The sequence below is a fragment of the Rana temporaria genome, chromosome 9 (assembly GCF_905171775.1).
Source record: "Rana temporaria chromosome 9, aRanTem1.1, whole genome shotgun sequence".
Classification (NCBI taxonomy): domain Eukaryota; kingdom Metazoa; phylum Chordata; class Amphibia; order Anura; family Ranidae; genus Rana; species Rana temporaria.
In genome coordinates this window covers 23562652-23587244 of record NC_053497.1, presented here as the reverse complement: position 1 = coordinate 23587244, position 24593 = coordinate 23562652, and the positions used below count along the sequence as shown (strand labels likewise).

General features: G+C 45.3%; 1 protein-coding gene across 2 annotated transcripts in view; it reads right to left on the bottom strand.

The window, feature by feature from the left end:
* The window catches only part of WHRN (whirlin), a 248078-nt gene that overhangs the window by 37860 nt on the left and 185625 nt on the right, over window positions 1-24593 (bottom strand). For both annotated transcript variants that reach the window (XM_040322973.1, XM_040322972.1), the window contains 2 exons: window positions 18026-18094; window positions 7784-8330 (listed from right to left, as the gene is read on the bottom strand). In XM_040322973.1, coding sequence (XP_040178907.1) covers window positions 7784-8330; window positions 18026-18094 — 616 coding nt within the window. The remainder of the gene's footprint in view (window positions 1-7783; window positions 8331-18025; window positions 18095-24593) is intronic.

Genomic DNA, 24593 nt, shown 5'->3' with positions numbered 1-24593 from the left:
AATTTAAATGGGACTCGCCCCATTAGATTAGGAACGCCTTGCGCCGGACGGATTTAAGTTACACCGCTCAAAATTTCTAGGTAAGTGCTTTGTGGATCGGGCACTTAGGTAGAGATTTTGCGGCGGTGTAACTTAAACGGGAAAAATTAAGTTACGCCGGGTTTTTGTGGATCAGGCCCTTAGAGCGTAGTTTCCGTATCCAGAAAGAATTGTGTAAATGTGTAAATGTGTCGGCGTAAAGGCGCGCAATTCAAATGACTAAGATGTGGCCGTGTTTTATGTTGACCCCACGTAATTCATCTTGACCCCGCGTAAATGACGTTTTTTTTTAACGTCGCATGCGCCACCCGTGGGGGTATCCCAGTGCACATGCTCGAAATCACGTCGCAAATAGTCAACGCTTTCGACGTGAATGTAATTTTTTACGTAAACGACGTAAAAAAAAATGCGCGGGCGGACGTACGTTCTGAGAATCGGCGTATCTAGCTAATTTGCATACTCTACGCGGAAATCAACGGAAGAGCCACCTAGCGGCCAGCGTAAATATGCACCTAAGATCCGACGGCGTACTAAGACGTACGTCAGTCGGATCTAGCCCACATTCAGGCGTATCTTGTTTTGTGGATACAAAACAAAGATACGCCGTTGCATCCTAGATGTTACGCGGCGTATAAATAGATACGCCGACGTAACTTCTTTGTGGATCTGGCCCTGTATATTCTGACTTCTGCCACAGCTATGCAATTATCCAGTATAACCAAAAGAGGGCGCTGTTCACTAATAATGTAATTGTAAAAGCTGCACTTTATCGAGGCTGTGTGATTACATTGAGGCTTATAATTATTTGTAATGAATACTAAACTTAGAAAATCCTTACTCTGGCATTAACTTGTCTGATAAATAAGTATCTGCCACAACTTTTGCAAAATTCCATTGTGACCTTTATTATGTAAAATAATATGATATAGTATGTGGCTTCAGCAGCCAATCAACACCCCCCCCCCCAAAAAAAAAGAAAAGATACATACACAGGGGTAGATTCACAAAGGAGATACGCCGTCGTATCTCTGAGTCTGAGCGGTCGTATCTATGCGCCTGATATATAGAATCAGTTACGCATAGATTTCTATTAGTTCCGACCGGCGTAAGTCTCTTACGCCGTCGGATCTTAACTGCATATTTACGCTGGCCGCTAGGGGCGTGTATGCTGATTTACGCCTAGAATATGTAAATCAGCTAGATACGCGATTTCACGAATGTACGCCCGGCCGACGCAGTACAGTTACGCCGTTTACGTTAGGCTTTTCCCGGCGTAAATTTACCTCTGCTATATGAGGCGTATATGCCGCGTACCAATGTTTAAGTATGGACGTCGTTCCCGCGTCAAAATTTAAAAAAGTTATGTCGTTTGCGTAAGTCGTACGTGAATGGGGCTGGACGTCATTTACGTTCACGTCGAAACCAATGACGTCCTTGCGGCGTACTTTGGAGAAATGCACACTGGGAAATTCCACGGACAGCGCATGCGCCGTTCTTGAAAAACGTCAATCACGACGGGTCATGGTTAATTTACATAACACACGCCCACCTCTTCACAATTTTAATTAGGCGGGCTTACGCCGGCCTATTTACGCTACGCCGCCGCAACTTTCTTTTGAGAATAAGGCACTTGCCTGTAAAAGTTGCGGAGGCGTAACGTAAATAGGATACGTTACGCCCGCACAAAGATACGCCATTCTACGTGAATCTACCCCATAGTATCTCACAGAAATGAGTACACCCCTCACATATTTGTAAATATTTTATTCTATCTTTTCATGTGACAACACTGAAGAGATGACACTTTGCTACAATATAAAGTAGTGAGTGTACAGCTTGTATAAGGCCCCTTTCACACGGACGGATAGAATGGTGCTTTTAGCTGCGGATTTTACCACAGCTAGAAGCACACAATGCTTTCCTATGACATCATTCACACACTACGGTTACCTGCGGTTTTGTTCCCCGTGGTTTTGTGCGGATAGAAAAAATAGATCGCAATGCGTCCAGCTGCGAAATCCCGCAGCTATCGGCACATAACCGCAGGTAATTCGCAGTGCACTGTGTCAGCTGCGTTTGGTATGAATCTTGAGGGGGAACTCCACGCCAAATTTCAAATAAAAAACCGTCACGGGTTCCCCCTACATGAGCATACCAAGCCCTTGAGTCTGCTATGGATTTTAAGGGGAACACCTTACGCCGGAAAAAAAACGGCATGGGGTTCCCCCCAAATTCCATACCAGACCCGTATCCGAGCAGCAGCCCGGCCGGTCAGGAAAGGGGGTGGGGACGAGCGAGCGCCCCCCCCCCTCCTTAACCATGCCAGGCCGCATGGGGGGGTAGGTGGTTTGGGGCAGGGGGGACGCAATGATCAGTTTATGATTTTAATAGTAGGTTAATTTTAACAGTGAGAAAAAGAATAACAAAAATATCCAGAAAAAAAAACGCATTTCAAAAAAGTTATAAATTGATTTGCATTTTAGGGGATCAAATACTTATTGTACTCCATTATCAGCATTATCATGCTTGGATAAGGGTCTGGTATGGATTTTGGGGGGGACCCCCCGCCATTTTTTTTTTTACAGCAATTTTTCTTTTTACATTCAGCTGTCAGCGGGGAACCCTCCTTAGCAACCAGCTATATATAGTCTTTGAGGTTCAGTTCGGACACTTTTTTTTTGGTTGTAAAAATCGGACATGAAAACGGATATAAAAATAGACATCCATAGCCATTTTTGTATAAAAAACAAAACGTGACTGAACTGAACAAAATGACGGAACATCCGCGTGAAACAAGCCTAATTATGGCCCAGATTCTCAAAGGACTTACGACGGCGTAGCGCCATGTACGCCGTCGTAAGTGCGAATGAGAGCCGTCGTATCTATGCGGCTGATTCTTAGAATCAGTTACGCATAAATTGGCTAAGATACGAGCGGCGTAAGTCTCTTACACCGTCGTATCTTAGGGTGCATATTTACGCTGGCCGCTAGGTGGCGCTTCTGTAGATTTCCGCGTCGAATATGCTAATGAGCTAGATACGCCGATTCACGAACGTACGTGCGCCCGGCGTAGCAAGATACGTCGTTTACGTAAGACATACGCCGGCGTAAAGTTACCCCTCATAAAGCAGGGGTAAGTCATGTTAGGTATGGACATCGAAAACGTCGGAACAGCGTCGTGTTTTACGTCGTTTGCGTAAGTCGTCCGTGAATGGGGCTGGACATAAGTTACGTTCACGTCGACTAGGCATTGAGTGGGCGAAATTTAATTTGAAAATTCGACATGATACGGAGCATGCGCCGTTCGAAAAAAAACGCAATTTACGTGGGGTCATGATTAGTTTACATAAAACACGCCCCCCTGTTCCTCATTTGATTTAGGCGCGCTTACGCCGGCAAAATTACGCTACGTCGCCGTAACTTTAGACGCAAGTGCTTTGTGAATACAGCACTTGCCTCTCTAAGTTGCGGCGGCGTAGCGTAACTACGATACGCTACGCCCGCCTACATTTACGCCGCTGACTGTGAATCTGGCCCTATATCTTCATCTCGTGCATTTTATTCTCCTTGTTTAAAACCAACTCGCTAGCATTTTTACACTAGGCATTTTTTATAATTGATATTAATCTATACATAACAGTCCCCTCGCATTATTATGTCCTTTTTCCACTCTAGGTCCAAACTTTTGCTTATATTCTATTTATTTTATTTTTATAATTGAATATGTTTCATAATATGCCAATTTGTGTTGTACAACATAAGTCCCCAACTACCTCTCTGTTTTTATCTAGTTTAAGTAGTATGTTATGTTAAAAGTAGTAATGTTTATTAAAAGTTTAAAAATGTTTTTTTATAAGCTGTTATGATACATGGTAATAGTTTGCGGTGACCTGAGATCCTGAGACGTTTATTATGAAGAAGGCAATTGGTATTGGAGTACCAAGATGGCCATCTGTAATTTGGCTCCATTGAAATTAGTTGAGTACTAAGGGCCAGATTCGCGTAGATCCGCGTATCTTTGCGCGGGCGTAACGTATCCGATTTACGTTACGCCTCCGCAACTTAGAAGGGCAAGTGCTGTATTCTAAAAGCACTTGCTCCGTAAGTTGCGGCGGCGTAGCGTAAAAAGGCCGGCGTAAGGCCGCCTAATTCAAATTTGGAACAGGGGGGCGTGTTTTATGTTAATAACTTGTGACCCGACGTGATTGACGTTTTTCACGGCATGCGCCGTCCGTGGAAATCTCCCAGTGTGCATTGCTCCTAATACGCCGCAAGGACGTATTGGTTTACGTCCAGCCCCATTCACGGACGAGTTACGCAAACGACGTAAAAAATTCAAAATTTGACGCGGGAACGACGGCCATACTTAACATTGGTACGCCGCACTTACGCCACCATATAGCAGGGGTAACTTTACGCCGGGAAAAGCCTAACGTAAACGGCGTATCTGTACTGCGTCGGCCTGGCGTACGTTCGTGAATTCGCGTATCTAGCTGATTTACAAATTTTGACGTGTAAATCAGCGTACACGCCCCTAGCGGCCAGCGTAAATATGCAGTTACGATCCGACGGCGTAAGAGACTTACGCCTGTCGGATCTAAGGGAAATCTATGCGTAACTGATTCTAAGAATCGGGCGCATAGATACGACCGGCCAAACTCAGAGATACAACGGCGTATCTGGATATACGCTGTCGTATCTCTTTTGAGAATCTGGCCCTAAGATGTCTCCGGGTTGATAGGTTACCAGACACTATAAAAACCGGATGGTGTAGTAAGATGGCCCCGCTTCTCATATCATCTTGATGACGAAACGCGTCGGAGCTAGAGCGTCTTTACATCTCTGTAGGTCTGCCCTTGTCTCATTGCATCACTTCCTTTGTGTGAAATCCCTGGAGTTCCTGCTTGTCCCTCTGCTTTCCTCCCGACAGGGCACACTGTGATCAGCTATTCTGGGAACTCAGCCTGTTTTTTTCCAATGATTAGACTTGTCCTGGCACCCTCTCCCTGCACAGCCTTTTACTGGGAAGATCAGTATGCTCTTGTTTCTCCTCCCCTAGCTCCTATGCAGCTGAGAACAGAGATTACCGTATTTATCGGCGTATACCGCGCACTTTTTTGCCCTGAAAATCAGGGCAAAATCGTGGGTGCGCGGTATACGCCGATACCTGCTTTCCCGCGCCGAGTTTGAATACTGCGCTGACATATACCGAGCGCAGTACACTCGGGTATAGTCGGGCAGTCTCGGCTCCTTCCGCGCTCACGTCCTGGACGTACAGGACGTCAGCGCGAGAGTTGCCGAGCGTGCCTGACAATACACGAGTGTACTGCGCTCTGTATATGTCGGCGCAGTATTCAAACTCGGCTTGGGAAACGAGCGGGGAGAACGCGAGGACGCCGCAGAAGGACGCCGGACCCGACGAAGAGGACACCCGAAGCCGCAGGCGGACGCCAGACCCGACGAGGCCGCCGATGGACGCCGCGCAAGACACCAAAACTGTAAGTACAAAAAAAACGTTTTTTCCACAGGATTCGGGGCAACTTTAGGGGTGCGCGGTATACGCGGGAGCGCGTTATACCGCAATAAATACGGTATGTGGTCACTTATAAAAGGGAAAAAAAGGTTTTTATAATGTCTTTTTTTTTTTTATATCTATACGGAAATGGTTTTTCTTTCATTTCTATTTTAAACTGAATGGGTTGTTTAACACGGTGAGGGTTTCCAATTACTTTAATGGGCTGCCTATAAGTGGTTGTAAACCCTTACATATACCGTATTTATCGGGGTATTGCGCGCTCCGGCGTATAGCGTGCACCCCTTATGTGGACCCGCATTCCTGTAAAAAAAACATTTTAGTACTTACAGTTTTGGTGTCTTGCGCAGCGGCCTCGTCGGGTCCGGCGTCCATCTGCGGCTTCGGTGGTGTCCTCCTCGTCTGGTCCGGCGTCCGTCTGCGGTGGTATCCTCCTCGTCGGGTGCGGGGTCCGGCGTCCGTCTGCGGCTTCGGTGGTATCCTCCTCGTCGAGCCCGGCGTCCATCTGCGGCTTCGGTGGTGTCCTCCCGCGCTGTTACCCGTCGAATCGCCGCTTCCTGCGCTCAGTTTGAATGCCTGCGCCGACATATACCGTCGTGCAGTACACTCGGCTACATTTGGCCAGGCTCGGCTTCGCTCGTGCTCACGCTCTGTGACGTTTATGCGTGAGCACGAGCGAAGCCGAGCCTGGCCGAATGTAGCCGAGTGTACTGCACTCTGTATATGTCGGCGCAGGCATTCAAACTGAGCGCAGGAATTTTAAGGGGAAAAAAGTGCGCGGTATACGTCGATAAATACGGTACTCAGTAAAGAGACCATCCTCAGGTGATACACAGAGATAAAACAAATCCTCAGCAGTCTTCTCTTCTCTACATCCGTTGAATTTAAAAGCCTGTCTGAGAGTTCAGAAAAAAATGGTGAGGAGATCTGAAGTTACACTCTGCAGAGCTCAGTGAGGAGAGCTCCAAGAGCTGATTGGTGGGAAGAGACACCCCCCCCCCCTGCACACAGGTACATTGCTGAGGCTGTCAATCTGCTGAAGCTCCCTCCCCTGTCACCCTTTTGCTCCTGGTGTTAGGAAAACTTGTTAGAAAATATTCATGCTGATAGCAGAGGAACAAAGCATCGGACAGAAATTACACTTAGTGCTCCTAATTGAGATAAGTACATACTAATGAGTGCTTAGAGTGCTAAACATATTTGAGGTTTACAACCACTTTAACTCAACACACATTAATAGGCCTGCAAGTACGTTCATGCAACTGTGTGAATCCAATGTAACACTTGAAGAATAGAAGCAGAGTACCCCGGGTGACAGCAATCATGTAGATAACAGGATGGTAAGAGTATTGCAATTCTACAACCTCTATCTCTGAATGTATAGATACTTATCCTTATACACTTGTATAAATATCCCGGTGACCAGACATCCGCAGTTCCTGGATTGATGATCACAGCGTTTTCTGCATTACACAATTTATCTTTCATGTAAGAAGAATGCCAACTTGCCAAATACAAAAGCTATCAAGTAACGGCTCTATAGTCTGACCATTCTGATTCATTCATGTGCGATCGCTCTTAAAGAGGAACTGCAGTCTGCTCACATAATTTGTAATAAAAACATCTTTGCCATTCTGAAGCTTCCCTCCAACCACTTTTGCATATTATATTATATATACTGTGCTTCTGTACTTGCCAAATATGCTGCAGAAATCTCCCTCCACTAAGTCTGCAGCCATGTTAACTGTGGGCAGCTGAAGCTGCTGCCTGTAAACTTCCTGGATTTACACAGACACACAGAGGCACACCTCTAGCTCTGTAGCTCTCATTGGCCTTCCTATGACTCACCCCCTCTTCCACGAGAGTGAGTGAGAGAGAGAGCTGTGCATGATGTCATAAGCCTAGGCCAGATGTCTCCAAACTTTTCAAACAAAGGGCCAGTTTATTGTTTTTCAGCCTTTAGGAGGGCTGGAAACCTTTGGCCTGGGGTGGCAAAAACAACCAACTAGCTCTTTCATGGTAGGGACAGTCTATACCCAACCCAACTATCCTAACATTATCAGAGTTGGCTTATAGGGCAAATGCCCCCCTGGCCACCAGCCGAGTCCTCTCCTGCTGCTTGCTGTTGCATTAGGAAATCAATTTTTTTTTTTTTTTAAATGTTAACGTTATAAAGTAGCTGCTCCTTAGGCTAAAAGTTAAGGCCCTTACCTCGTGATTGTGGTACAGCTCGTATCTCATTCACATCAGGCTCGCTGTTGGGCCGGTGAACCTCCACCATGACAAAATGTTGCGTAGTGTGAGCCTCTGATTGATCAGGATGCAAAGAAGAAGCAGAATGTGGGGGGCTTTCCATCATAGGCTTTAACCTGGTAGGGGACTGGACCCTTGGGAAGGGGGGTAGAGGTACCTGCGTGACCAGAGCCAGCTGGGCTGCAGGACGTGGCGAAGTCTGTGTTCTGGGTGAAATGGTGGCATATATCGCCTGGTTTGGATTTTGGGTATAAGGAGAGGTGGGCGGTGTAGTGAGAGGAGGAAGCGGAGGGCTTGGGGTTGGGGGTGATTTCAGAGGGGGCAATGGTGGACTGGGATGGGCGGGGGCAGTGAAGAAGAGCCCGGACTGTGATGAACCAGAAGAAGGACGTGGCGCTCGCTCTCCATTTTGCCTTCTGAGCACGGAAGATGATTCTTCTGCAAGAGGAGGGGGTGGAGCTGGCCGAAATGACGGAGGCTCCTCTAAGAGCGAGTTGACATCATCCTAAGGAATGAAAAAAAAAAATTTACTTTGTGCCATAAAATATCCCATAGATGTGAACTTTAACGGAATGACTATGTAGCCATTGTTTAAGCTAAAATACATATAACATTTTTATTTATTTTTTATATTAAAAGTGGAACTAAACCCATCAATTTAATGGTTTAAAAAAAACATGCATGCCAGGAATGGAAACTGTCACATTTGTTTGTGCTTTCAACCAAACTGTCAAACCATCCTTTGAAATTACAGTAACATATTAGAACTTATGAGACTTTCGGCATGAGGTTTATACTGTATATTGAAACTACCTTGGCTATGGTACAAATATGAAACATCACCACCACATCTGACTCTCGCTATTAATAATATTTTTCTTTAAACATGACGCCAAATAAAATAAATGTATTAACACAGGGTTCGACAAAACCCGGGCGCCAGGTTGCAATTGTGACTAGAATTAGCTACCTGGCGCCTGGGGAGGCACAGCTGGGGTATCCTGTGTCTCCGTGCGCCCCCACCTCCCCCGCCGCGAGATCGCATCGGGCCACGCCGGCCGTTAATTGAGGCCGCGGCTTTGTGGCCTTCTGCAGGCCTATGGTTCCTTCTGTGATCTGGCGCCATCTTGTGGTGGCCGTTGGTATGACAAGACAACCAGCAATGCTAATGGAGCTTCCCCTGTCTGTTTTCACTGCCACCTCCTTCCCTCTAATTTGAACCCCCAAACATATATTTTTTATTCTAACACCCTAGAGAATAAAGTGGCGGTTGTTGCAATACTTTCTGTCACACTGTATTTGCGCAGCGGTCTTACAAGTGCACTTTTTTGGAAAAAAAATACAGTTTCTTAACCACTTAAGGACCCATTCACGCCGATATACGTCGGCAGAATGGCACGGCTGGGCACATCAATGTACATGGCTCTTTAAGCCCAGCCGTGGGGTCGCGCGCGCGACCCGGTCCAAAGCTCCGTGACCGCGGGACTCGCGGACCCGATCGCCGCTGGAGTCCTGCGATCGGTCCCCGGAGCAGAAGAACGGGGAGAGCTGTATGTAAACACAGCTTCCCCGTTCTTCACTGTGGCGCTGTCATCGATCGTGTGTTCCCTTTCATAGGGAAACACAATCCATGATGTCACACCTACAGCCACACCCCCCTACAGTTAGAAACAGACATGAGGTCATACATAACCCCATCAGCGCCCCCTTGTGGTTAACTCCCAAACTGCAATTGTCATTTTCACAGTAAACAATGCATTTTAAATGCATTTTTTGCTGTGAAAATGACAATGGTCCCAAAAATGTGTCAAAATTGTCCGAAGTGTCCGCCATAATGTCGCAGTCACGAAAAAAATCGCTGATCGCCGCCATTAGTAGTAAAAAAAAAAATTATTAATGATAATGCAATAAAACTATTCCCTTTTTTGTAAAAGCTATACATTTTGCGCAAACCAATCGATAAACGCTTATTGCAATTTTTTTTTACCAAAAATAGGTAGAAGAATACGTATCGGCCTAAACAGGAAAAAAAAAAGTTTTTTTATATATTTTTGGGGGATATTTATTATAGTAAAAAGTAAAAAATATTGATTTTTTTTAAAAATTGTCGCTCTATTTTTGTTTATAGAGCAAAAAATAAATACCGCAGAGGTGATCAAATACCACCAAAAGAAAGCTCTATTTGTGGGAAAAAAAGGACGCCAATTTTGTTTGGGAGCCACATCGCACGACCGCACAATTGTCAGTTAAAGCGATGCAGTGCCGAATCGCAAAAACTGGCCAGGGATACTGATGTCCAGTCCACCAGTATTTAGCAGAGGCTAAGGCCCCATACACACGACCAAACATGTATGCTGAAACTGGTCCGCGGGCCAGTTTCAGCATACATGTTCGGTCGTGTGTAGGCGCGAGTGGGCCGAATTCCAGCAAACATTTGCCCGCCGGGCCTTTTCCCAGCGGGCAAATATTCGTGGACGTGTTTTAAAACCGTCCGCTGGAATCCTGCCCGCTCGGACATGTACGGTCGTCAGTACAGACCTACCGTACATGTCCAGGCGCCCGCCGTCCCTCGCATGCGTCGAATGACTTCGACGCATGCGTGGAAGCCTTTAAATGGCAGGCCCGCCCACTTCTCCGTGTCATCGCCGCGGCGGCGACGCGGACACGCCCCGCGTATTGTTTACGCGCGGACTTCTGTACGATGGTGTGTACAACCATCGTACAGAAGCCCTCTGGCAGACATGTACGGTGAAAACGGTCCGACGGACCGCTTTCACCGTACATGTTTGTTCGTGAGTACCCGGCCTAAGGGATACCTTAAAAACCTAGTGGGTAGGAAATTCACTGATCGACCTGCTATGCCAACATATTGGTTACCCACAACTCCTTTCCACTTTTATACAGGGAGTGCAGAATTATTAGGCAAATTAGTATTTTGACCACATCATCCTCTTTATGCATGTTGTCTTACTCCAAGCTGTATAGGCTCGAAAGCCTACTACCAATTAAGCATATTAGGTGATGTACATCTCTGTAATGAGAAGGTGTGTGGTCTAATGACATCAACACCCTATATCAGGTGTGCATAATTATTAGGCAACTTCCTTTCCTTTGGCAAAATGGGTCAAAAGAAGGAATTGACAGGCTCAGAAAAGTAAAAAATAGTGAGATATCTTGCAGAGGGATGCAGCACTCTTAAAATTGCAAAGCTTCTGAAGCGTGATCCTCGAACAATCAAGCGTTTCATTCAAAATAGTCAACAGGGTCGCAAGAAGCGTGTGGAAAAACCAAGGCGCAAAATAACTGCCCATGAACTGAGAAAAGTCAAGCGTGCAGCTGCCAAGATGCCACTTGCCACCAGTTTGGCCATATTTCAGAGCTGCAACATCACTGGAGTGCCCAAAAGCACAAGGTGTGCAATACTCAGAGACATGGCCAAGGTAAGAAAGGCTGAAAGACGACCACCACTGAACAACACACACAAGCTGAAACGTCAAGACTGGGCCAAGAAATATCTCAAGACTGATTTTTCTAAGGTTTTATGGACTGCTGAAATGAGAGTAAGTCTTGATGGGCCAGATGGATGGGCCTGTGGCTGGATTGGTAAAGGGCAGAGAGCTCCAGTCCGACTCAGACGCCAGCAAGGTGGAGGTGGAGTACTGGTTTGGGCTGGTATCATCAAAGATGAGCTTGTGGGGCCTTTTCGGGTTGAGGATGGAGTCAAGCTCAACTCCCAGTCCTACTGCCAGTTTCTGGAAGACACCTTCTTCAAGCAGTGGTACAGGAAGAAGTCTGCATCCTTCAAGAAAAACATGATTTTCATGCAGGACAATGCTCCATCACACGTGTCAAAGTACTCCACAGCGTGGCTGGCAAGAAAGGGTATAAAAGAAGAAAAACTAATGACATGGCCTCCTTGTTCACCTGATCTGAACCCCATTGAGAACCTGTGGTCCATCATCAAATGTGAGATTTACAAGGAGGGAAAACAGTACACCTCTCTGAACAGTGTCTGGGAGGCTGCGGTTGCTGCTGCACGCAATGTTGATGGTGAACAGATCAAAACACTGACAGAATCCATGGATGGCAGGCTTTTGAGTGTCCTTGCAAAGAAAGGTGGCTATATTGGTCACTGATTTGTTTTTGGTTTGTTTTGGAATGTCAGAAATGTATATTTGTGAATGTTGAGATGTTATATTGGTTTCACTGGTAAAAAATAAATAATTGAAATGGGTATATATATTTTTTTTGTTAAGTTGCCTAATAATTATGCACAGTAATAGTCACCTGCACACACAGATATCCCCCTAAAATAGCTAAAACTAAAAACAAACTAAAAACTACTTCCAAAAATATTCAGCTTTGATATTAATGAGTTTTTTGGGTTCATTGAGAACATGGTTGTTGTTCAATAATAAAATGAATCCTCAAAAATACAACTTGCCTAATAATTCTGCACTCCCTGTAGAAGGTTCTTTGAAAAAGATGTTATATTATGTAAAACTTATGATGTAATATATTATGTTTAATGACTATGTAGGCCTTGTCTATGGAACTTGGAAGACTGGAAAGTGTATTTGTTGCAGCAAAATTTCTAGCCAAAACGTTGTCACTTTTGGATAGAGTAAGCAATCTCCTGTCGGTTGGACAATTTTCCCTTCTATCTCTTTGATCGTTACAGTGCAATTTTAAAATAATGAAATTCCCATCACTCTGTGTGAAAAGCTAGAGAGAGGGAATCTTTCTACAGTGGACACAGAAAGTAATAAAAACCTCATTCCAGGGAAAGGAAGAATATGCCTAAGATACCATTGCTACTAATTCATATTATATGCGTAAAAAATATTAATAATATAATACTTTATTATATCAAAATTAAAGAGACACATATAAACAAAAGAAAAAAGTCAAAAGAAAAACAGGCAAAACAATAAAAATGTATCCCTTTATAAACTATAAAGATTTTTTTTTTAAAGAGTTGAACTTTTTAGCGGGGCTCTATTTAAAAAAAATTGACTATATAACTGGCACATATACAAACAAGGAAAGATTTGTTTGAAAGCTTTTTTTTTTTTTTAAGTGCTCTTATAAAGCTTTTTTTTTTTTTTTTTTTTTTTTAAAGCGTTCTAAATTAAATGAAGGCTGAGAACACTCACAATTTAACATTAAAGTGGATGTAAACCCAAATATATATATATATATATAAATATATATATATATATATATATATATATATATATATATATATATATATATATATATATATATTTATGTCACAATGTAGAGAATAAGATTTCCTATCATCTGTGCCCAGTCTTGCCACACAGAGTTAATCCAGCGCTGAGCAATCCTCTTTTTATTGTTCAGTGAAATAAAACGGACTTCCAGATAAAGACCAAAGTCCTTGCTTGAGTGACAGGTCATTTACATATCTCGTGCACTAGCTTGCAGACATGCACAGCTTCTGTAAAGTGCACAATTCACATCCCCCCTCTCCTCCTCTCCTCTCCCGTCCAGCTCTCCCAGGATTGGCTGTCTTTCCTGTGTTTTGATTACATTTTTTCTAAATATGGGGTGATCCACAGTTCAGTGCAAACAGCCATCAGAATATACATAGACAAGAAGCTGTGTATGTCTACAAGCTGTGTGGCAAGACTGGGCACAGATGATAGGAAATCCTATTCTCTACATTGTGAAATAAAAAAAAAAAAAATTTTGGGTTTACATCCACTTTAACTTTGAGAATACTGGGCCAGATTCACAGGCAGGCGGCGCAGCGTAACGTAACCGATTTAGGTTACACTGCCGCAAATTTTCTGGCTAAGTGCCCGATCCACATAGCACTTATCTGGAAATTTGCAGCGGTGAATCCTAAATCTGTCCGGGGCAAAGGCGGACACAATCGAATGGGGCGAGTCCCATTTAAATTAGGCACGCTCCCGCGCAGGACGTACTGCGCATGCTCCCGTCGCAAATTTCCCATCGTACTTTGCGCAAAGTTACGACGCGCCCATGTTTTGTGAATCGCGACGGGTAAAAAAGACTTGCGCTGGGAAAAATTATTTTTTAAAAAGAAATCGAAAGCGACGAGGGAAAGACGGGTATACTTTTACATGGTGTACTAAGTTTACACTTTGTAAAAGCAGCCCTATCTTTGCGACGGCAAACTAACACTTGCGGCGACGTAACGACGGGAAAAAAATTTGTGGATCGCCCTAACTGCTAATTTGCATACCCGACGCTGGTTTACGACGCAAAATCCCCCCAGCGGCGGCCGCGGTATTGCATCCTAAGATCCGACAGTGTAAAACTATTACACCTGTCGGATCTTAGGGATATCTATGCATAACTGATTCTATGAATCAGTCGCATAGATAGAAACAGAGATACGACGGCGTATCAGCAGGTACGCCTGCGTATCCCTTTTGTGAATCTGGCCCACTATTTTTTTAGATGAGAAAAATCAAGGCTCTCTCTCTCTCTCTCCCTCTCTCTCTCTCTCTCTCTCTCTCTCTCTCTCTCTCTCTCTCTCTCTCTCTCTCTCTCTCTCTCATATGTATACAGTAAATCAAAGAGAGAGCGAAAGATACTGTAAAAGAGGAAAATGTCTATGAAAAAATGAAAAAAAAAATTAAAATTTCTTTTAAAAACTGAATACTAAAACCCTGAAGTTCCAGCTCAGAAACTGACTGGTCCGAAGTTACAAATTCAATGTTCAAAATCAATGCAAAAACAACATTAAGATACTTTGCAGATTGGATCTTTATTTTGAAACGCTGGCTGAATTTCCGATGTAATGGTTATTTTTTATTCTTTGCGAGAATTTTATTTTAAACATTGAGTTTCTGACTTTGGACCAACCAGTTCCTGGGCTGGAAGGAACGGTCATGTTTAATATTTAAAAAAAAGTGAATTATTTTTTTCCACAAGATATTTGAGGCATTTTCCTCTTTCTTTATCAAAGACAACTATGGAAATTATACATATCCTATAGATAAGTACATCAAAATATTTTTTTTTTCTATCAGGACCCAGCTGATATCTTTACCTTTTTATATGGGGTAAATTGCTATTTTTTTTTTTATTATTATTATTATTATTATTATTATTTATTATTACTTATTCTTCTTTCTCTTGCACTGGATTGTTAAGGCTTGAGATGTTGGGTGTCTATTTACTCGTCGTAACTTCAACTTTTATATTTTACCAGGAAATTGGGTAACATTGCGTATGTAGGGCCTACAATTAGATAGTGTATTTTTTATGCTTAACCACTTCAGCCCCAGAAGAATTTACCCCCTTCCTGACCAGAGCACTTTTTGCGATACGGCACTGCGTCGTTTTAACTGATAATTGCACGGCCGTGTGACGTTGCACCCAAACAAAATTAACGTATTTTTTTCTCCAAAAATAGAGCTTTCTTTTGGTGCATTTTGATCACCTCTGTGATTTTTATTTTTTGCGCTATAAACAAAAGAAGAGCGACAATTTTGAAAAAAACACAATATTTTTTACTTTTTGATTTAATAAATATCACAATTAAAAAAAAATTCAATAATTTTTTCCCCGGTTTAGGCCAATATGTATTCTTCTACATATTTTTGGTAAAAAAAATCACAATAAGCAATTATTGATTGGTTTGCGCAAAAGTTATAGCGTCTACAAAATAGGGGATAGATTTATTGATTTTTTATTTCTTTTTTTACTAGTAATTGCGGCGATCTGCGATTTTTTTTTTTTTTTTTTTTATTGTGACGAACATATCGGACACTTTTGACACATTTTTGGGACCATTCACATTTATACAGCAATTAGTGCTATAAACCTGCACTGATTACTGTGTAAATGTGACTGACAGGGAAGAGGTTGACACTAGGGGGGGGCGCTGAAGGCGTTAAATACGTTCCCTAGGGAGTTATTCTAACTGTAGGGGGAGGGGACTCACAACGGGAGGAGACTGATCTGTGTTCCTCTGTACTGGGAACACTCATCTGTCTCCTCACACACAGATCCACGGTCCTGCCATGGTTGCGGGCAATCGCGGGTGCCCGGCGGACATTGTGGCCGATGGGCACGCGCACCGGGTCCCGAGCGATGCTTCGGGGGGGGGGGGGGCGGCCGGGAAGCCCAGGATGGGAGATCCCATCTGTGGACGTCATTTGACTATGGGCGGGATCTGACGTGGTTAAAAAAAACATTTATCTAGCATTGTATGAAATAAGAGATTGGAACTACCACCATTTTAGTATCCAGGTTCTCTGCTTTCAGAAAATATATAGGGGCCAGATCCACATACCTTGGCGCTTCTCTCCGCCGGGCGCAGCGTATCTAAGATACACTACGCCGCCGTAACTTATATATTTTTTTCAAATCCACAAAGAATTCGCGCCGTAAGTTACGGCGGCGTAGTGTATCTTTGGCGGCGTAATGGCGCGGTATTAAAATATCTGTGATGGGGGCGTGTTTTATGTAAATACGTTGTGACCCGACGTAAACGACGTTTTTTTTAACTACGAATGCGCCATCCGTGGGGGTATCCCAGTGCGCATGCTCGAAATTAACCCGGAACAAGCCAATGCTTACGGCGGTGACGTCATTTTACGCAAATCCCTATTCGTGAACGACTTGCGCGAACGACGTAAAAAAATCAAATTTTGACGCGGGAACGATGGCCATACTTAACATTGAGTACGCCACCATATAGCAGCTTTAACTATACCCTGGAAAAAGCCGAACGCAAACAACGTAAAAAAATGCGCCGGCCGGACGTACATTCGTGGATCGCCGTAACTAGCTAATTTGCATACTCGACGCGGAATTCGACGGAAACGCCACCTAGCGGCTGCCGAAAAATTGCAGCTTAGATCCGACGGCGTACTAAGGCCTCGTACAGACGGGCAAACATGTACGATGAAAACGGTCCGCCGGACCGTTTTGAGCGTACATGTCTGCCCGGAGATTTCTGTATGATGGCTGTACACACCATCATACAGAAATGCGCGCGTACTCGATACGCGGCGACGAGGCCGCGCCGTCGCCGCGACGATGACGCGGCGACGTGCGCGGCCCTGGCAGTTCAATGCTTCCACGCATGCGTCAAAGTCATGTACGGTAGGTCTGTACAGACGACCGAACATGTCCGACGGACAGGATTCCAGCGGGCATGTTTCTAAACATGTTTAGAAATATTTGCCCGCTCGAAAAAGGCCCGGCGGGCAAATGTATGCTGGAATCCTGTCCACTCGGCTGTACAGACGACCGAACATGTCTGCTGAAACTGGTCCGCGGACCAGTTTCAGCAGACATGTTCGGTTGTCTGTACGGGGCCTAAGACGTACGCCTGTCGGATCTAGCCGAGATGCCGTCGTATCTTGTTTTGAAGATACAAAACAAAGATACGACGCGCAAAATTTGAAATTACGCAGCGTATCAAGAGATACGCCGGCGTAATACTTTTGTGGATCTGCCCCCTTAATGTTTTGGGGGGATTTAACAAATTTTCAGGCCTAAAATAATTTTTTGAACATGTACAAAAATGAAAAAATGCCCCAGAAAGGGTTAATATGATGAACGTCAACCGCTAATGGCACAGAAAATGATCTTGGGAATAATGAAACAAGGCATCGTTTTTATTAGGATCCTAGGCATAAAGTTTAACTACCTAAAAATTCAATCAAAATGTAAATAGTTTTTTCCCATTTCTTAGTATGTCAGCTCAAAGCATGTTCTGCCCAACAATTGAATGTCTAATTATCATGTTAATCAGGAGTTAAGTAGCATGAAATTCCTTCCATTCTCCAGCTTTGCATACAAACTGGATTCTCTCTGCTGAACGGGTTCTGTGATATGAGCTCCTTATGAGAAAAACTATTGACCTGTCCAGGAATGGTCCAGATTAATGGGAAGATCATCCATAATGCATGGCTTTTAATTTGTAGAGCTTAGCAATGGGCCCTCGGGGTAGACGGAATCGTTCTGGATGTGCCGGTGCTATTTTCAGCTCTGTGCCTCATGACTCTACTGAAGATAAAGGAGTCTTTGTAAAGCTATTAGCAGTATTACCTGTGTTTGTACTGACTTTGATGTGTACGTTTTATTGGAATGGTTTGATGGAAAAATACCACAGCAGCTCTTTTCTATGACTGTCGATCACTTTGAAGGATCCCTATAATTAAGCATCTCATCAGCAACAATACGTACCAGAGAGATGTCAGGCAGAGTTGTTCTCAGGCTTCCAGAGTCGGCACTTCCCTCGGGATCTGCTCCATTCTGGTGGTGAGATGAAAAATAAAATCAGTTAGATATAAGGGAGGTTATCAAGGGTGGTCTCTATATTGGAGATGGGGTCAATCTGCTTGCTTTCTGAAGATGTTTGAAAAAAACAATTGTTAAGCTTGTTGTCTACAGCAGTGGTTCTCAACCACGGGGCCACGGCCTTCCTCTAGCTGAAGATTCCTTAACTTACAAGTGCTGCCACTGTGCTCCTGACCCCCACAGTGGCTTGTAGTATTTCTAGGCCAATTGAGAGCCCTCAACCACCTGCAGTTATGCCCAGCCTCCCACAGTACCTCCCATCCTGCAGCAGAGCCTCCAGTGGCCTTCAATCTCCTAAAGCACCCCTGCAAAGCACCCAGCCTTCTGGAGAGACCCCAGACCCCTCCAGAGACCACATCCCCTACAGTTGCCCCTCGTCCAGTCCAGAAACCTCACTCCCTACAGTTGCCCCCAGTCCCCCTCCAGAAGCCTCACCCCCTACCGTTTCCCCCAGTCCCCTCCAGAAGCCACATCCCCTACAGTTGCCCCCCATCCCGTCCAGAAGCCTCACCCCCTACAGTTGCCCCCAGTCCCTTCCAGAAGCCTCACCCCCTACAGTTACTGAAGATTCCTTAACTTACAAGTGCTGCCACTGTGCTCCTGACCCCCACAGTGGCTTGTAGTATTTCTAGGCCAATTGAGAGCCCTCAACCACCTGCAGTAATGCCCAGCCTCCCACAGTACCTCCCATCCTGCAGCAGAGCCTCCAGTCCCCCATGCTGCTCCCAAACTGCAAGTGTCCCACAGTGCACCTTACCCACCTCTTTGGCCTTCAATATCCTAAAGCACCCCTGCAAAGCACCCAGCCTTCTGGAGAGACCCCAGACCCCTCCAGAGACCACATCTCCTACAGTTGCCCCCCCATCCCGTCCAGAAGCCTCACCCCCTACAGTTGCCCCCCGTCCCGTCCAGAAGCCTCACCCCCTACAGTTGCCCCCAGTCCCCTCCAGAAGCCTCACCCCCTACAGTTGCCCCCAGTCCCCTCCAGAAGCCTCACCCCCTACAGTTGCCCCCAGTCCCCTCCAGAAGCCTCACCCCCTACAGTTGCCCCCAGTCCCCTCCAGAAGCCTCACCCACTACTGTTTCCCCCAGTACCCTCCAGAAGCCACATCCCCTACAGTTGCCCCCATCACGTCCAGAAGCCTCACCCTCTACAGTTGCCCCCAGTCCCCTCCAGAAGCCTCACGCCCTACAGTTGCCCCCAATCCCCTCCAGAAGACTCACCCCCTACAGTTGCCCCCAGTCCCCTCCAGAAGCCACATCCCCTACAGTTGCCCCCCGTCCCCCCCAGAAACCTCACACCCTACAGGGCCACCAATTTTGATTTAAAGTCCTCTAACCCAGTGGTCATCAATCCTGTCCTGCAGGGCCCACTAACAGGCCAGGTTTTATGTATTACCTTGGGGAGATGCAGTCTAGAATACTGCAGTCACTGAGGAGCAAATGATATCAGCTGTGATGTATTTCAGTTATCTTGCAAACCTGGCTTGTTAGTGGGCCCTGCAGGCCAGGGTTGATGACCACTGCCCTAACCACAGTCACACACAAGCACGTCAATAAATATTTTGCAGTCCTATACTTTTAAAGTGGTTGTAAACCCCTTTAACCCACTTTAACCTACAGGTAGGCCTAGATTAAGGCTTACCTGTAGGTGCAACAAATATCTCCCAAACCTAAAAAGTTTAGGAGATATTTGCAGAAATGACAGGCGCCGATGTCTACGGCGCATGTGCGCCGTAGACAATGGCGCAGGCGCACTGAAAGTGCCATTTTTGTCAATGGCATCAACGGGGTTAATGCCGTGATTTCGCACATGCGCGGGGGTGACGTCATCGCCGCTCCCGCCAATCACAGCGCCAGAGCGGCGATAACAGGAAGAAGATGCGAGGAGACATGGCGGTGGCGGCGGAGAGGAACGAGGAGGACTTCGGGGGCTTCTATCTCAGGTAAGTGCCACAAAATTAGCTAGTATGCTATGCATACTAGCTCCGTATGCCTTTCTCTTGCAGTATATTTTTCCCCCCGTTTTTTTGGGGGGGGGGGAGGGGTGTTTACTTTCTCTTTAATGTGTTGGTTTATTTTTTTATTTTGTTTTACTGTTGGAGCATGGAAGGTTTTGGATGGCTTTACCAGGCCCTAATGACTTTACCAGGCCCTGCTCTCATTATATTTGAGAGCCACTGGCCTACAGCACACAATGACCTGCCCTCTACTCTAGGGTGACCAGACATCCCCAGTTTCAGGGGACAGTCCCCTGATTGAGGACACTGTCCCCGGACCAAGTCTGTCCCTGGTTTTGTCCCCAGATTGGATTTAATAGGGGGCAGGGGCAATTTCAAAGACAGTCAGTGTAGAATTAAAATAAAAAAAATTGAATTAAACACCCCTACTAGCTTAGGGGGGTTGTATTTTTTTCATTATCTGTGCCCCTTTCTGATGATCATGTGCTGGTCAGAGTGGAGGGAATATTTCTTCAGTTTCGGGTGCATGCCCATTCAGCTACGCTCGCATGTTCTTCTGCCTTGGCTCAAATCCTGGCCAGCCACCTGCTTATCTCCTTGGCTTCCCTGGCAGAGTGATCTTCCTCCGCTCCCCACCCAGTAGTAGCCGGGGCCCGGAGAGTAAGACTTGAGAGGTTGTGAGGCGGGGGCGGCATGCAGAGAGTCGCTGATTGTTGCCATTACTAGTAAAAAAAAAAATATGTCCCCTGATTTTATTTTAAAAATCTGGTCACCTTACTCTACTCCCATAATGCGCTAGCGAAATAAGAGAATAGTTTTTAATGGCACCAAGAAAATTCCACTTCAGCTCCTGCATGGACCAGAGCAATTTTCACTTTTCTGCTATGGACCTTTTTTATTTTATCGAAAACATTTTAATTATTTAAAGGGTTAGTTCACCTTTTGGGGACATTTTCCACAACCCCCCCTATGCACTGCAGCATCCCAAGCACATACAAATTAGTAGAAAATAAAATAAAATTTGGGAGTCAATATCAGCAAAAGAAAAGCCTTGTTTAGCCGAAAAAACAACAAAATAGGTATTACTTCATCTTAATGGGTTAGGTCACCTTTCCCATAAAATTCCCCCGCCCCGTGCATTGCAGCATCCCAAGCACATTATGACCCACTCTTCATCTTTAAAAAGATAGTTATTCTATACCTCTATGTGTACACAGCCTGTACGCAAAAATGTACAGTAGACCCCCCCCCCCCCCCCCCCCCCCCCCAAGGACATTAGAGGCATGCTCTCAACACCAAAGGATTAGATACGCTGCCTTATTCAAAGACTGTGGGCCAGATCCACAAAGCGCGGCGCTTCTTTACGGGCGGCGTAGTGTATTTCAGATACACTACGCCGCCGTAACTTACAGCGTATTTCCCGTATTCTCAAAGAATTTGCGCCGTAAGTTGCGGCGTAGTGTAACTGTGTCGACGTAAGGGCGCGCAATTCAAATGGATAAGATGGGGGCGTGTTTTATGGTAATACGTCTTGAACCGACGTAAATTACGTTTTTTCTGAACGGCACATGCGCCGTCCGCGGGGGTATACCAGTGCGCATGCTCGAAATTAACCCGCAACAAGCCAATGCTTACGACGTGAACGTCATTCTACGCAAAGCCCTATTCGCGAACAACTTATGCAAACAATGTAAAATTTTCAAAATTCGACGCGGGAACGACGTCCATACTTAACATAGGATACGCCTCATATAGCAGTGGTAACTCTACGCCGAAAAAAGCCTTACGGAAACGACGTAAAAAAATGCGCCGGCCGGACTTGCGTTCGTGGATCGCTGTATCTGGCTAATTTGCATACTCGACACAGAAATCGACGGAAACGCCACCTAGCGGCCAGCGTAAATATGCACCTTAGATCCGACGGCGTACTAAGACGCCAGTCGGATCTAGCCCAGCTTCAGGCGTATCTTGTTTTGTGGATACAAAACAAAGATACGCCGGAGCAAACTAGAAGTTACGCGGCGTATCAATAGATACGCCGCGTAACTTCTTTGTGGATCTGGCCCTGTGCATATGCAGTGTGTGATCTTTCCCTCCATGCGCTCAACTGCTGAGGCTACAGGGTGAAAGATCACTCTTTTTATTTACCTAAATCAGCTATCATGTGACCCATTGGGAGAGATTTACTAAAACTGGAGAGTGCAAAATCTGGTGCAGCTCTGCACAGAAACCAATCAGCTTCCAGGTTTTATTGTCAAAGCTTAATTAATTATCTTCCGCTGGGGCACCCCGCCAGCGCTCCTGGCCCCTCCACTTTGGCACGTGGCCTCACGCAAAGCCACTTACCAAGGGGGCACCCATTCGTGCGTGTTCCCAAGCCACCCTGTCTGTGTCTATTGACACAAAGCTGGACGGCTTGGCTCCGCCCCCCAATGACGTGTCACAGCATTTGATTGACAGCAGCGGGAGCCAAGGGCCCCCCTGCTATCAACCTGCCCAATGAGGGAGATGGTGGTTAGAGCCTGTAAAAAAATAATTCCCATTTTTGGGTTGTATAAAGCTCAAGCAATCCTAGAACAAAACACATCCATGTCAAGTATCACCTACTGAGGGACAATCAATAGCAAGGTGTTATTGACATTCAATTCTGCCCGTCAGAGGAGATGACTGCTGATGCACTCACCAAGCATTTATAGAAGGAACGTCATAGGGGTAGATTCACTAAGACTTACGACGGGCGTATCAGTTGATACGCCGTCGTAAGTCCGAATCCCCGCCGTTGTATATTTAAGCATATTCTCAAACTAAGATACACTTAAATATTGCTAAGATACGAGCGGCGCAAGTCTCCTACGCTGTCGTATCTTAGGGTGCATATTTACGCTGGCCGCTAGGTGGCGCTTCCGTCGATTTCAGCGTAGAATATGCAAATGAGCTGGATACACCGATTCAGAAACGTACGTGCGCCCGGCGGATTTTTTTACGTCGTTTGCATAAGGCTTTTTCCGGCATAACGGAATAATAATAGTTTTTAGCGCCCAGAAGCGATTCAGTTCGCATGCGCCGCGCTTTATAAGTTTTTCATTCATTCATTCATTCAACGTTACTCCTGCTATATGAGGCATAGCCAATGTTAAGTATGGACGTCGTTCCCGTGTCGAATTTTGAAAATTTTACGTTGTTTGCGTAAGTCGTTCGCGAATAGGGCTTTGCGTAAATTACGTTCACGTCGAAAGCATTGACTATTTGCGACGTGATTAGGAGCATGCGCACTGGGTTACGTTCACGGCCGGCACATGCGCCGTTCGTGAGAAACGTCATTTACGTGGGGTCATTTTTTATTTGCATAAAACACGCCCACCTCTTGACAATTTGAATTCGGCGCGCTTACGCTGGCAGATTTACGATACGCCGCCGCAACTTACGGAGCAAGTGCTTTGTGAATACTGTACTTGCCTCTCTAAATTGCGGCGGCGTAGCGTAAATAACATACGCTACGCCCGCACAAATTTACGTCCCCTTACCTGAATCTAGCCCATAGTTTTTTCCAGAAGAAGATGCATATAATTTGACAAATGCTGTTGCGGAGGGGTATTGGAAAAGAACAACAGCATGTAATGTAAAGTTGTTAATAAACTGACATTACTGTATGCATTATACCCATCTATGCAGCAGGTGGCGCTGTGGTATAATAGTGTATAGTTGATGTTTTCTATGATTTAAAAGGATGTGTTGTCTATCTCAGTGCATGTACTTGTATATTCCTGTTCATGTGTCTCCATGCTGTAAGACATGTAACATATTTCTCCATGAAAGCAAAGCCAAGAAGCTTCTAGCGGTTATCACAATACTCTGCACAATAGAAAAATAATATAGAATACATTAGGGAAGACTATAAATGCTTCAAAGGGAAGCATGGGAATATATATTATATATATATTTTTAATCATGCTTACCTAGGTGGATGAAGCATTAGTCCTCCGCCGGCTCTAACACTAAGACCCGCCGACCACATGGTTCTCACAGGTCTCTGCTCTGCCCCCCACACTCACTGGAGTGGAGGGGGTGGGAGCAGCCGGTTTAGGCTCTCAGCGGTTGGGTGGATACCAACTTCATTATCGCGATCTTGCCCGAGCCTGGATCGGCTCTGTGACGCTTTAGCCTGCTGTCTTCTGAAAACGCGTCACAGGAGGGCAGAACGAACTGCCCTCCTGTGAGCCACAGGAGAAGTACAGGAAACAAGCTTTGGTTGTATTTCTCCTTTAAAGGATATGATGCGGAAACAAGACATTTCCAAAATGAAGCACTCTGGGACTCAGGGGGCTTAATGGAGAACAAGGCCTGAGGGCCTCAAGTGGTTAAAGTCACTAAGACATTCGGGGCCAGATCCACAAAGAGCCGCCGTAACTTAAATATTCTGATTTAAGTTACACTGCCGCAAAATTTCTACCTAAGTGCCCAATCCACAAAGCACTTACCTAGAAATTTTCGGC